The 14,267-nt window shown below is 37.4% G+C and overlaps 1 protein-coding gene across 2 annotated transcripts in view; it reads right to left on the reverse strand.

Annotated features, from left to right (window-relative positions):
* Nucleotides 1–3,248: 3,248 nt before the first annotated feature.
* Nucleotides 3,249–14,267, reverse strand: part of LOC131429631 (proton-coupled amino acid transporter-like protein CG1139) — a 30,368-nt gene continuing 19,349 nt past the window's right edge. For both annotated transcript variants that reach the window (XM_058593880.1, XM_058593882.1), the window contains exons 5-9: nucleotides 8,514–8,652; nucleotides 4,704–4,834; nucleotides 4,449–4,627; nucleotides 4,215–4,390; nucleotides 3,249–4,150 (exon numbers count right to left, since the gene is read on the reverse strand). In XM_058593880.1, the coding sequence (XP_058449863.1) occupies nucleotides 3,909–4,150; nucleotides 4,215–4,390; nucleotides 4,449–4,627; nucleotides 4,704–4,834; nucleotides 8,514–8,652 (867 nt within the window). In that variant the 3' untranslated portion in view covers nucleotides 3,249–3,908. The remainder of the gene's footprint in view (nucleotides 4,151–4,214; nucleotides 4,391–4,448; nucleotides 4,628–4,703; nucleotides 4,835–8,513; nucleotides 8,653–14,267) is intronic.

The following is a 14,267-nucleotide window of genomic DNA, read 5'->3' on the forward strand; positions in this document are numbered from 1 at the left end:
GAAATGGGCAAATACGATTTAACAAAGCCTGAAAGTTGGCCTACAAGGCCAAATTCAATTTGTATTGATTTCAAGCGCTGCAAAGTTAGACCAGCAGCAACCGAAATTGAAATCTTGCTTAAGGAACGAATGCATCTAAACGTTAATGATGTAAGTGAGATTCAATTCAACAAGGCGTGTGTACATTATGTTCAAACGTGAAAAAGATGCATTTGCATTTGCTTCGGTTAATAACGGGATGCACAGTATTGATCATGACAATGTTGAATATAAAATCCCTGTGTACATGGTGGACAATGCCATAGAAGTACGCGTGCATGACCTTCCCCCGCAGACCAGCGATGGGTATGTTCGGAAGAGTATGTCGCAGTACGGTGAAGTTCTTTCCATCGAAAGGGAAGTATGGCGGAATTTTTTTCCGGATATCCGGAATGGCGTGCGAGTGGTACGCATGCAACTACGTAAAGCAATTCCATCTTACATCATTTGTGATCAAGATGGGATACATCCGTGTAAAACGCTGATTACGTATGAAAATCAACTGGTTACATGTCAGTTTTGTGAACAACCTGCACACTACGGCAAACCTTGCACTGAAACTGCAAAAAGGACATCTTCAAACAAAAATAAGGACATCCGCCCAACAACGGAAACTAGTGAGCGCAGTACTCCTGTTGTACCATCAAACCCACCAGCAACTGCAATTAATGCACAACAAGGCGCGTCTGCAGCAACTAACAACCAACCCAAGAATGCGAATTACAAGGAAAACGAAGAAAAATCGGAAACCAACAACGATACCACCGATGCGGCAATGAAGGACGAGACGAGCCACGAACAAAGTGCCCCTCACTTATTGCAAGATAAAAATGGAAGCTCCTCTCCCCCTAGAAAAAGGGTGACAACGAGATCCAACGGTTAAAAAATTATTTTATCTAATAAAAACATGGCTCATTCGGCTACGTAAAGCTTGTACGCAAATTGGCCTGAATAAAAAAAAAATTTATAAAAAAAAAACTAATGACAATGACTTTAGATATTCAGAAGTGTAACGAAATGTGTTAATTTTATTTGTATTCACGTCATCCAGTAATGTCTCTGACATTAACCACCCACTTTTTGTGGTGGGGTTATTGTACCAATAGTCATTTCATTACTAGAGTCGCCATGTTATTACGCGGATTACTCGACTTTCAATCAATGAATTGTGATAAAATCGAATACAATGTCTTCGCTTCAGCTCAAAGAAACAATACGCAGAAAAAATAGTTCGACCATTGTGTGATATTACTGTTATAACAACGCGAAAACTTGAAGCGAATGCACCTATTCTCATCTTACCTTTAGATTTAATGACCCGGACAGAGACAGCAGATCACACTTATGGTTTGAGTATATGAGATGACTACGGAAGCTGTGATGAATGGGGGTAGTGACATCCTACTTTATTTACAAGATTGACTGAGTATCCACGTTTTCTTCCAACTGTCTTTAAAACGAACGAAGACAGCAAACCATGTGTTGTCCATGGTTCAGAGTCAATATGAGTGAATTGGCTTTAAAACATTTTTGGGATTTCCATCGAGCATAATGTGGCCCTGATTCAACGCACTTCATGCTGCGTGGATTTTTTTTTATTCAATATTATAATATAATTTCAAGGCACACTACTTAAGCTCAAAGATGCCAAGGGTATTTACTAATCTTCATTACGGCTAACTTAAAACTAGAAGAGTATCATTATGTAATGTAGTATCGGGGTAGCGGATTCTCGAGAAATCAGCTTTCAGCTGACGATCGGCAGTGGCCGGTGAATTGAATATTGCATGAGGGTCTTTCATATTGCGTTGGTGACTATCCATGTTGGCCGCATCCTTCGGTCCGTGTGGGTCCGCGGGAAACACCCTCAGGCTACGAAGGCCCGGCGGGTGGCCCGCATGGTAATCATCGACTGGAACGGTCTTCCGTGGGCGGTGATGATGATATTGCCGAAGAGAATGAAAGAGAAGTAAATATTGTGGAAAACGTGGTGAAAAGGGGATGTGGGAACAAAATGTCCGAAACGACAAAGATCTAATTAGTTGCCATCGAGATGGTGAAGAGACAGGGAAGAGGGAATAAAAAGGTTAGTGACAAAAAGAAGATCTTGTTAGTTCCGATGAAGATGGTGGACAGGGACGGGGATCGTGAGAATCGGGCGGGTGTTAGTGTCGAACCTGTAGTTGGAGTTTATACTATCTGAGCAAGAATAGCACATTACACTTGTATATCAATGTGTTTAAGGTACTGGTATATGAGAAGCATATATGAACTATCCCGACTCGCCAACACATCCCGAACCGGAACCTCAGGCGGTCTACCGCGGGCCCTAAGGGATTCCAGTAGCTTCGACCTGGTGTCGCGATACTCTACGCACGACCACACGACATGCTAGCAGTCGCCACAGGTGCAGAGACCGCTCTCCGCAAGCCCAACACGACGGAGATGTGCGTTGAAAGTGTAATGCTGCATGGATGTGTCGAAAAATAATATTAAACCTAATATTTAAGGATGCAGCAACCGATAGGGATGAATCTGGAAAGATAGATGTCTTGTGACATGTTGGTGAAATATCCGCAAGTTATTTAAGCGTGCAAGGTATTACAAGACGACTGTTAATGTCCTTTACGTAAAGCTAACGAGTACTGAGATGGAAGCCTTGTGGATTGGATTGTGAGTAAACCCGATATAAGAATTAGAAACTGACTCGAATTTCACTTCAATTACGTTGAAACTAAGTTCAGAACTAGATTCAAACAAACGGTTTTGACAGCAGTTAGGGTGGAAACTGGGGGAGGTTTGGCAACAAGCAAATACGACATTAACTGAAGAAAACAAACCGAGAAATCTTCATGGATGACAATCATCAATAACTATTCTTTCACGAAATACAAGCAATACTCGTTGTGTGCCTAAAAATACACAAAATATCTAACATTTAACATATAACATTTTCCATTGAAATATATTCGGGGAGAAAATCCCAATGGAAAAAATCTTGAAAAATATTAATTTTAAATTTCAATATCGAAATGTGTCCTAACTAATTCATGATTTGTAAAATGGCTATTACAAAATTCCCCGATCTCTTATCCAGTTATGGATTAACGCAGCATGATTCACTCACACTCATCGACAGACTTTCAAACAATCTAACTCACACTTACACCGGTATAGCAGTCGGAAATAATCAATAAAGCAACAATATGTGGAATTAGCAAGTAATTCAACAAATGGTTGAAATCGTTTTATTTCCCCAGAATATATGCTTTGAGCGTTCAATTTGGCATTACAAAAACAAATTATCATTACTTATAATAAAAACTACAGTCGTAAGTGTTTCTGTTAAACTACGTTTTCGAAATAGTACGGTTTCGTGAACAGCAACGCCTGTTCATCACATTCCAATACCATACGAAGATATAAAACAATACTAAAGTATATAAATCAACTAGGAAAACAAACCAAATAGAAGGAACTGAATTCAAATGTTTCGTAAATTTTAATAAGACCGAAATCTTCTCCAATCTTTGCTAAATGATATGTAATTCAGAGATTCCGAATATAGTTTCTGATGTTCTGTTCGTTGCATATATGCGTATTTCAACATCGAAGCAATAGCTAACTATTTCAGCTTTTATGCTGCTTATGCTCTGTGCGTTGATTGTGGAACCTCTTCCAGTATACGAGCAGTACCATTTAGAAAAATATAAAAATAGCACAAAGACTACAGTCTATCATATTCGCCTTCTATAGGTTGAGTATGGCTACTCAGTGGGCCGCATTACTAACTACAATTGGTGTACTACGCGCTGTCTGTACCCGATTGAAATTGCTTTGGTTCAGTTGATGGCAATAAAAAAGACTGTTTACTGAAAGCTGTAGATAATGTCACGAACACTGGTATACGTGCCGGCAACGAGACCGACAATACCGAAAATAATCAGAATAATGTCCTTCCAGAGGGTTATTTTTCCTGGTCCCAGCTTGTCAGGCCATTTGACGCAAATTTCCATAATGGCAGGGAAAGCAATTCCAAGGGCCGACAGGCAAAGCGCTCCGAACAGTGAGATGAACAAACCCAGACGTGGGATGGCCACCGCCAGTAAAACTGAAATGAATCCATTCATATGAGTTCTTCGAATATTGATTAACTCAAAAAGTAAGATACTTACAGGTCACAATTACTAGTACGATGCGAACCAACATTTCATAGACCATTTTTTTACTCGAGTCCTTGTACCTATCGACGAGATAAACATTCCAAATGATATCCACCGGGACGTAACACTGCAGTGCGTAGGAAATGAATATAGCAATCGCGAAAAGAATTCGAACGCTCTGTGATAGCCTGAAAAAAAACATATGATTGTTTACATGGTCGTGAGACTGCGATCGAATTAGTATACCAGTCACCCTCCGGTAGATTCAACGTTACGCTACCAAGTGCATCGTTGCCATACTTTAAGTAACCAAGGAAACCCATCGCAGCATACAAAAACACAATGATGATCATACCTACGTTGAGTACACCAAAAGCTCCTCCAAACGACTTTGGAGTTTTCATGTTGTTCTCTAGGGCTATAACCTAACGCAGTAACAATGAGAAAAAAAATTAATAATCAGTCCAACAAAAAAGTGAAAAAAATATCTGAAAAACCTACCACTCCAACAGCTTCCAGCGCAAACAACGTCGTTCCGAAGAATAGTGGGAATTTACCGATGTCAGCCATCATTTCTCGCTCCGAAATTGGTGGTATATCGTCCAGAATGTAATGTAAGATTATGCCGATTCCTAATCGAAAAAACAATTGTTAATCAATTTCGAAAGTGAAGTACTCAATAGAGACACAAATATGTAAAAGAATATTGAATACTCTCTTAGTATCGATCTAATCTCGAGAATTTTTCTCGCTTCTGCTTGCACTGAACAAGATAAATTGCATCAGTTCGTCATTCTACACATAATTATTCAATATTTTTACTGGGTCAACAAGTAAGTTTTAAACCTTTTCTACCAAAAACATAATTTTATTGCGGAAAATTGTCACCACGATTTTCACTAATTTTTACAACTTTTCACTGCTTTCGAACAATTTTCTGATAACCTTTTTCAAAATAAAATCGTAGGTTGGAATCAATCTACGAATCGATACCATTTTTCAATACTTCGTGTGAAGTAAACCATTGTACAGCAAGTGTATACGTCAGATGTAGGAGCAAATAGAAATCCGAATGTGCTTAATCTGGGCTGTATGGTGGGTGCGCTTCTGATTAAATCAAACGCAAAAAAAACCCTTGCAATATTTTCCAAGGGCCTTAACTTATCATAATAGTTAGTACCCTTCTTGTCCCTTCAAATGGATAATATCACTTTGGAAACTTTGCTATTATGCTTCTATATTGGATATTCGGTCATAACCCATGATTTTATACGTTTAAGATTGTCGTACGTGACCAAATCTTTTCACCCGTTTACGTCGCTTATTCGGTAACACTACCAAGACCGACAGTATCAGAAATAATATATTCATTGACAAATTCACTGCTTTCAAATGAGCCGTCGATTGAGTTTCTTTAAGGAAATAGTGCGATAAGTTGGATAAGTCGAACATTTAAATATTAGGTTTGACCAACCTTCTCCAAGAAAATTGAGCGTGTAGAAAAAAAAACTGGCTCTATTCCATCTAGTGGTGTAATGATGTCTTACTCGTATCACTCATATTCTTATGAATATTATTGTGGAGTTTTTCAAAACACGTTTTATTGACTCTTGACTAAAAACAAAATATTTTTTTTAGTAAGAATCCAATATATCTTTCCAATTGAAACAGTTTTGAGACCAATTCAGGATTTTTTAACGTTTTTGCATCGTTGCTCTAAGCGACGGTTGAAAGTCCTGTAGTCTCGGTCTTCGGAACCGGGAGTCGGATTCGGACAACATACAAAAACTCCATATGGGTCCATTAAACCTTTCATTTGAATCTGTGACTGTGAAAATCGGTCTTGCCAACTCTGAGAAAAATTAGTGAGTTTTTAACATCTATTTACAGTACTGCCGGAAACGAAATTCGAGACCCGGCTTAGTGGAAGTCGATTCGTTTGACCATCAACTAATATGACTTACAAATTGAAGCAGTTTTGAGTTTGATTTATTAATTTCTTCTATGTTTTCGCATCGTTGTCATTAATGGCAGTTAATTCTTAAACACCTACCACCCGGTAATTCTGGAACCGGAAGTCGGATCCGGACAACATTCCGTATAAGCTAGTAGGACCTTTTATTTGAATTTAAGTTTGTGATAATCGGTTGGCACATCTCAGAGGAAATAATGTGAGTTTTATTTCGGAGTTTTCGACCACTACTTTCGAAGTAAGTTCATGTGAGCATCAACTTACAACATCTGTGAACTAGAGGAGTTTACTAATTTTTTTAAAGAAATTAGCTCAACTTTATATCTTCTTATATAAATGCAAATTCATAGATTCCTTTGTAAATTCCGGAACCAGAATCAGATCCGAATGAAATCTGAGAATTTTGTATGCGACAACAGGACCTTTTAATTAAGTTTGTGAAATTCGGTTCAACCATCTACGAGAAAAGACAGTGTTTTTTTTAAAATGGCACACTTTTCACGATGTCGGAACCGGAAGTGACATTTGGATAAAAAGGAAACTGGAAACCTAAGGGTCGCGTATAGATTTAGAATCGACCACGTGGCTACTTCAATTCTCTTTACGTCTGTGTGTTGCGGAACCTTGCGAGTCGATTTTATTTCACTCCTCTACTCTCTTTTTTCCGAACTTATTGCGTTTCACAGGAAAATATAAGGCTCAATTTTTATCGCGCCAACATATTTGTTTTAATGTATTTTATCATAAAATTATATTCAAACGAAAGGTTCCATAAGTCGCTATTGATGTTTATCTTAATCCGACTTCCATATCCGGAATTACAAGGCAATATGTGCAAATCTATGAGAAAATGCGCACTCAATTTTCTCGGAAATTTATTTACCGGTTTTTACAAACTAAGATTCGAAAAAAGGTCTTGAAATTCTTTAAGAAAACCCCGAGAAGTTTATCGAGATCTGACATCCAGTTCTGGCATTACAGCACGATAAGTGAAAAATTTTCAATTTCATAAATATTTTTTCAAAAGTAATGGCGAAACGAGGTGCGAATTTTGATAAAGCTTACTGGTAAATTCAATTAGTTGATAGACCTTGTTGATAAGAGATGAATAAATCTACTTTGGGACTACTAGTCTACAGTTTCCGCTTCAGAACGCACCAGTAATAATGAAGAAAAGTTCCAGAAACGAGACTCACTTCGATTTCTCAGCAAAGGTTAAACCGATTTTCAGAAATCATGATACAAATTGAAGCTCTCAGTGTCCTAAAAGATGCTGTGCAATTTCATCCAAATCCGACTTTCCGTTCCGAAATTATAGGGCGATGGGTATCAAAACTTTCAAACTGTCATACAAAATGATGCAAAACCGGTACGCTTCGGTACAAGCTGGTTCGGAAGAAGAAAACACAACCGCCTAGCACACAGTGTGCTTTGTTCCATTTTGTATAGCGTGCAATGTTGCCATATTTTATCAATATTAACTTGACATAACTGTTCACAAATTGAAAAAGTTGGGTAGTTTAAACCTTAATAAAATTTTAAATTTTAATCAAGTTTGAAATAAAAAATCATTACAGAATTTTCTAGTGAGGTTTTTGAAAATATAAGTAATATGAGAGAGGCATCATTACACCACTAAGTGGATTTAAAAAGGTTTTTTTCAAGCAATATAACAGTTTTTAAATTGCTTTTCTAAAACCTGTTGCACTGGCTAACAGCAAGATTTTGGCCTTATAAATGTTTTTTTTGAACAAATACTAGAATAAAACAATACAAACAATCTCAATATTACTTGGGGCTTCCACAAAAGGAATGTAATGCCAAGACTTTGTATGCCAGCTCAATATTGCTTTCAAACATTATCTTTAAAACATTATTGTCTATTAAATTCAAACCAGTTTTGTGTATGTGTGTTTCACACGGAGTAAATTTGATGGTTTTGTAGTACTTTCATTTCAGGTTGAGTGTGGTTTTTAATTTCAAACTCCAATCCAATTTAAAGTCGAAACATTCCAGAGAGTTGATAGATAATTTTTTTTTGTTCACTCCAGATCTCTATGGCACCGCAATTGTTGAAAGTGAAATCATTTCGTTGAAAGCAAAATAATTCAAGATTTATTCAAAAAACATTACGGTATAGAAATCAACTCAATAGAGTGTTCAGTTTAAACCTAATTTTTGTGACGCAGTATCATAACTCACACCAAAAGGATTCCCAGACAACACAAGTCAGCGGGAAGAAGAGAACTAGTATCTATCATTTATCAGAAAATGCTTAAAAGCCGTAATCAAGAAAATAAAACGAGTTCTTCTTAAAATTCTGAAGAAGTTCTACTTACCGACAAATGTAATCACGTTAGCCAACGAAGAGAACGGTGCCAGAATTTTCAGGTTGCGGATCATGTTAATACCTATTAGTGGAACCAGCAGAATCAGGCAGTGAATTTTCACATCCAATGGATACCACACATCGACGAGCTGAAAACGTAATAGCATACGAAGTTAGTAAACGGATTTACCGTGAGATGCACTATGTTTACGCATTGAGTCTTCCTATTAAAGGCAATTAGAGTTCCTAATTTTTGTTTCATATAATACGTAATTCTTAGATTTACAATAACATTTTATATGAGTGTCTTTAGCCTTACAAATCCTGATATTATCCCATATACGAACACATCTCTTGCTAAACAAGATAGTTTTCAGAAGTAGGTTTTCACTCGCGTTAAAAGAGTTCTACAATATCTTTTCTATTTGTTGCTGCAAAAACAAATTAGTCCAGAAAGATACCTGGGATCTATGAAACAATTCGTTTCGTAATCTAAAACTACGTTATTCTTTTTTTGAGAATTTACTCGTGAAACCGGTTCAAATAATTCATATCATTTACAAGGTCTAATTTCAATCGAATCGATTTCTTAAAAGCCATCATATTGTCCATTTTCACTACCAATTTCAGCATCTCAGCTATTTACCTCTTATGTAGAACTCCTATCCCTTTCTCCCCGGACCACCAATCGGGGTGCGAGTACCCTTAGAGATGGTGGATGGAGATCTATGGCCGTATACAGCCAGGAAAGAATGTTTCACCTTCTTCGAATGATTCAGCTAGTCAGTTAGGCCACGTAAGACAGGTCTCGATAATCAAGAAGTAAAAATGATCAGAATCAAACGGTAAAACCCTAGGCACGTTAAGGACAGCGATTGGAAACTCGGAACACGGGATTGTGGAACGCAAGAACATATAATATTGTGATTGGAAAATTTCATGACAAGAAATTCATTGAAATAAAAAAAAATGATAACGACGGTTTCGACTTGCACCGAGAATCAAACTCCGCTAATCGACTGAGCCTCAGAAATACACATCTGCTAGGCTGGTAAATGATGCATATAAATTCATACAGCCGCATTTGTTAGTCGAATGTCAATCACTGTCGAAACCAGTGAAATTCATGCTAATCCAACATTAAGGCTTGTTCGCGACAAAATCTGGACACCACTAAATACGTATATCTTTGAAAATACTTCAACGCTTGATATACGCGGAATGATGATCTTATGTCTGTTCATTGTTCAAAATAAAAAGCGTCGAAAGAAGACCAAGTGAGAAAAGCAATTGCTTGTGATCGCAACGAAAGTCTGGATCTGTCAGTAAAAAAAATCATAAAGCTTGGTTTTCCTGCAAGCACTGTTCATAAAGTTCTTAAATCTTCCGGATCTCAGGAACCACCAGAAGGATGCAAAGGTGAAGCAAATACTGCAATACTAATATGGCTAGAATCAAATAAAACTGTCTCCAACTTCGTTCATACTACTTCATAGCACCAGCAAAGTATGAAGTCACTCAAGGTGAGAACTGAATGTGACGGTTAAACCCTGGACTCGCAAGCTGTACCGCGAATATTTATTGAAGATTTCCTATGTGATGAGAGATGATAAACATATGCTGGAAGACTTTAAGCAGGTTCTAGGAATATCCGTTTATACTGCCATGCAACGGAACGGCGTAGAGTAGCATTTCAAGACGAAGAAAAAAACTCCTAAATATATTCGGTTTGGCAGGCAATGTGTTTCATCATTTCCGGAACGGTAAACAAGGAAATATACCATGAAGAATGCCCAGAGAAGCGATTGTTACCATTCCTACGAAGTCATAACGCTCCCTCGCTATTATGGTCTGTTTTGGCATCTTGTCACCACGCCAAAGATGTTTTGGAATGGTATTAAAGAATGGAGTCCATATTGTACCGAAAGCGGCGAATCTACCTAGCTACCCAGAGTTGCGACCTATCTCCATGCAGCCTAATAAAGTAATTGTATTTAGTTTTACGGTGACTTATAATTCACAATCAGATTTGTCGCGATCAACCTTTAAGTCATTACAAACGAAATTTGCCCTCATTTGCTAAATTTAGTTTTTACGAATTGCATCGTATGAGGGATTAGGTCACCTGCAATTTATTTTTATGCACCGATCGAGCTCGAACACCGCAACTTCGATGTTGTGGCACTGTGGGAAGGTAACAAAGGACGGGAAAGACGATGCTTTGGTGATCCCCATTTCCAGAGTGATTGAACCAACAACAGACTGGGTTCCGGCTTCGAATCAGAATCATTTAGCCGAATGCCATTTCGCCGAAAGCCACTTCGCGAATCAGGCATTCGATTTAATATTGTAATTGGAATCGATTCCAAATAAAGACAAATGAAAGATGACAGCGTTAACGCCCGTTTTGTTGACCTACAATTGTATTTCTTAAATAAAGATCAATTCTTGCACTCTTCAGTTCGCTTTCACATCTCATCGAAGTCAGTCGATATAACAAAACCGCTTACGTTCGGGAAGGAAGAATCCAAGTACAGTATTGTGTAGTGAACAATAAAACGACCTCGAAATGAGTGAACCAAACGAACAAAAGCTACCGCCGACACGAAAGAATACAATTGTTGTTGACTTCAGGCAGTGCGACCTTCGATACGAGAACTTGAAGGTTTGCTGAAGGAGCAAATGCATCTTGACATCAAACGTGTGCATTTACTTCAATGCAATAAGACGAATAATGTTGTTTACATCCAGTTTTATAAAGAGTTGGATGCAATTCAATTCGCAAAAGATAATAACAATGCGCACTATGTGGAGCACGAGAACATTAAGTACAACATTCCAGTATATATGGAAGATAGTACTATAGAAGTGCGTGTGTATGATCTTCCCTCAAGCGTCCCCGATTCTTATATTCACAAAACTATGTCCCAATACGGGAGAGATTCTCTCTATCGAAAAAGAAAAGTGGAAGAACTTTTTCCCCGGTATTCTAAATGGCGCACGGAAAGACCGAAATCAGCATTTTGGCGAAAAAATTAGTTGATTTTCTGATTTTAGTTAGTTATTTTTTGAGACAACTAAAAAAGTCTTACTTTTGCTAATTTAGATTTTCTATTTCTAGTTCCCTTAATAATAATAAAATATTTGTTGAAATGGCTATTTTTCTAGTTGAACTCACCAATTAAACGTGCTGTCATTTCTTAGCTAAGGCACACTTCATATCCATTCAACTAATTTTGTAGTTGAATTAGAGAAATAAAACGTTGTTTTCAACCAACATAAATGGTTGAATTGGTTTCTGCAATTCGCAGCTATATGGCGCTCTGTCACCGAAAAAACGTCAACACCGTAATGACTACTAGCCACTAGATGGCACACTACTACTTTCTGTCGCGGTTATCTTTTCTATATTGGCAGGTATAAATACGATGTTGTATTGGAGAAAAATACATAAGCGAAACATAAACTTTTTTTTGAAAATTTGACTTCTAAATCACTGTTTTCTTCATTCGACTTCGTGAAATCGACTCACTCACTGAAAACTTTGAGCACTCGGAAAACAAAAACCGAATACAAGTAGAAAACCGGACGGCATAGTCGGAAGATTGAAAGATACAAAATACTTTATTTGACATATACAATTAGAGTGCAACATTCGAAATTCACTTCACTGTTCCGCGTAAAAACAACAAACATCGGTTTAGAAATTTATATACGGATACATCGTAACACAGGCGAAAAATATCAAAACAATTTGCAAGCAGTTTCAACAAGACTGTCCCTTTTAGCTTTTTAATGGATTGTTTTGCTTTGACACTTCTCATGAGTTTTTGGCTAATAAACTTGTTAATAAAACCAATTTCATTTTTGTTTTCTTTGTGCTGTCCTTCAGTATTGACGGTGATAGATAAATAGAAACAAATTTCCTGATTTTAATAACGAAATTAGTTGTCAATGAGAATTTCGTGTTGGATTGAAATATTGCTGGTTTGTGTCCCGAATATTCGCCAACTAAACACATTCTCTAAAAATAAAAGATTTTTTCAGCAAAGTAAACTCTCAATTTTAACTAATTTTATAGTAATTTTTAAAATTTTGTTGTTAAAATCAACTAATTCAAAAACAGTAATACGAATTAGGCGCAGAGCTAATTTCGGTCGTTCCGTGCGTACGTTTGTTTGAAGAGGCCTATACCTTCTTATGTGATTTTCGGTCAAGATACATAAATTCCGTGCAAATCACTTCTAACCTATGACAATCAGATGGCCACATGTCAATATTGCCAAAAAGCTGTTCAATACGGTAAGCCATGTGATAAACTGGACAAGGAGACAACTACACCAAAGGACAACGGTGCTTCCTTCACACCAACCCCAAGCAACCCCAGTACACCTGTGACAGCCACCAACAACAATGAAGCATCCCCTTCAACGAAACCATCAGTATCCCCTATAGGACAAAGTACACCAGCTGCAGTTAACAACTTACCCTCCAACCAACCAGCAACTTCAATCAATGTACAACAAGGCGCATCTACAGCAACTCTCAACGAGCCCAAGACTACGATCAACAAGGACAACGAAAAGAAAACGGAAATCACACACAACACCGACGATGAAGCAATGGATGATGAGATAAGCCGCGGACGAAGTGACCCCCGATCCTCGTTGGATGGAAATGGAAACTCATCTCCCTCTAGAAAAAAGGTGATAACGAGATCCAATAGCAAAAAAAAATTTAAGTAACAAAAATGTAAGCCAATAAAGCTTTTACGCAAAAAGGCCAGAATAAAAATTTTATTACAAAAAAAAATTCTTGCACTCTTGAATAAAAATTGATTCATGGACTTAAGGATCAAAAGTAAACTAACCAAGTTTACTTGTGTTGATAATTTGTGTACTACGCACTGTTTGTGATTACCGAAAATTTGACAGAAGCTGCTATATTGCTATCTATATTGTATACAACATCTTCAATCCGGTAGAAGATGCTACAAGAACTCGAGTCTCTCAATGCATGAACCGCGAAAAAATTTTCTTACATTTCTTCACTCCACTTCATACTCTGAGTATTTCACGGCCCTTAAAAAATTTACAGTCTGATAATGATCGTTGCTGTGTGGAATTTCCCAAGAGAGAATCGCAAGTTGACAATTATCGCAGAAAATCGAATCGATGATTCGACTTGATGATGCTCATACTAGGTTGCAATATTTCAAAACTCTTGTGTGGAGCATTCACAGACATTTTCATAGATACAACTTATACTAAGGTTATATGCACATAGTTAGAATTAGCGGCAATAGTAAAATGATTCTATCGCAATTATCAACTGCCTGTATAGAATCGGATCGCGACACTAATAATAAGCGAACGAGACCGTTTGTTGCTTTAGAGAGGATCCCCACAGCAGCGTGCTAACCTTGATTCCCAGAAATGTCATCCAGAGAAATTCGCTCTCGCATTGGTGTCTATTCTATGTTAAATGAGCCATTCCGGGTTTTTGTTGTTGTGATGATATCCGTCTCTCTTTGATGGCCCTGATTCAATCTTGTGAAGAGTTGCTGATGAACGTTCTTTGATACGATAAAAGCCATCCTTGGTACTACGTACAATTTATTTGGTACGTATGTCATAGATCTATGTTTTTATATATGAAGTGGAACCAGTTTATCAAAGTGGCTTAAACGATTCAGTTTAAAACAATCTTTTTTATCAATAATTTATTCTCGAACGAATATTAAGTCTGACTTTTTGGATGAATT

Source organism: Malaya genurostris, chromosome 2 (genome assembly GCF_030247185.1).
Source record: "Malaya genurostris strain Urasoe2022 chromosome 2, Malgen_1.1, whole genome shotgun sequence".
Lineage (NCBI taxonomy): Eukaryota > Metazoa > Arthropoda > Insecta > Diptera > Culicidae > Malaya > Malaya genurostris.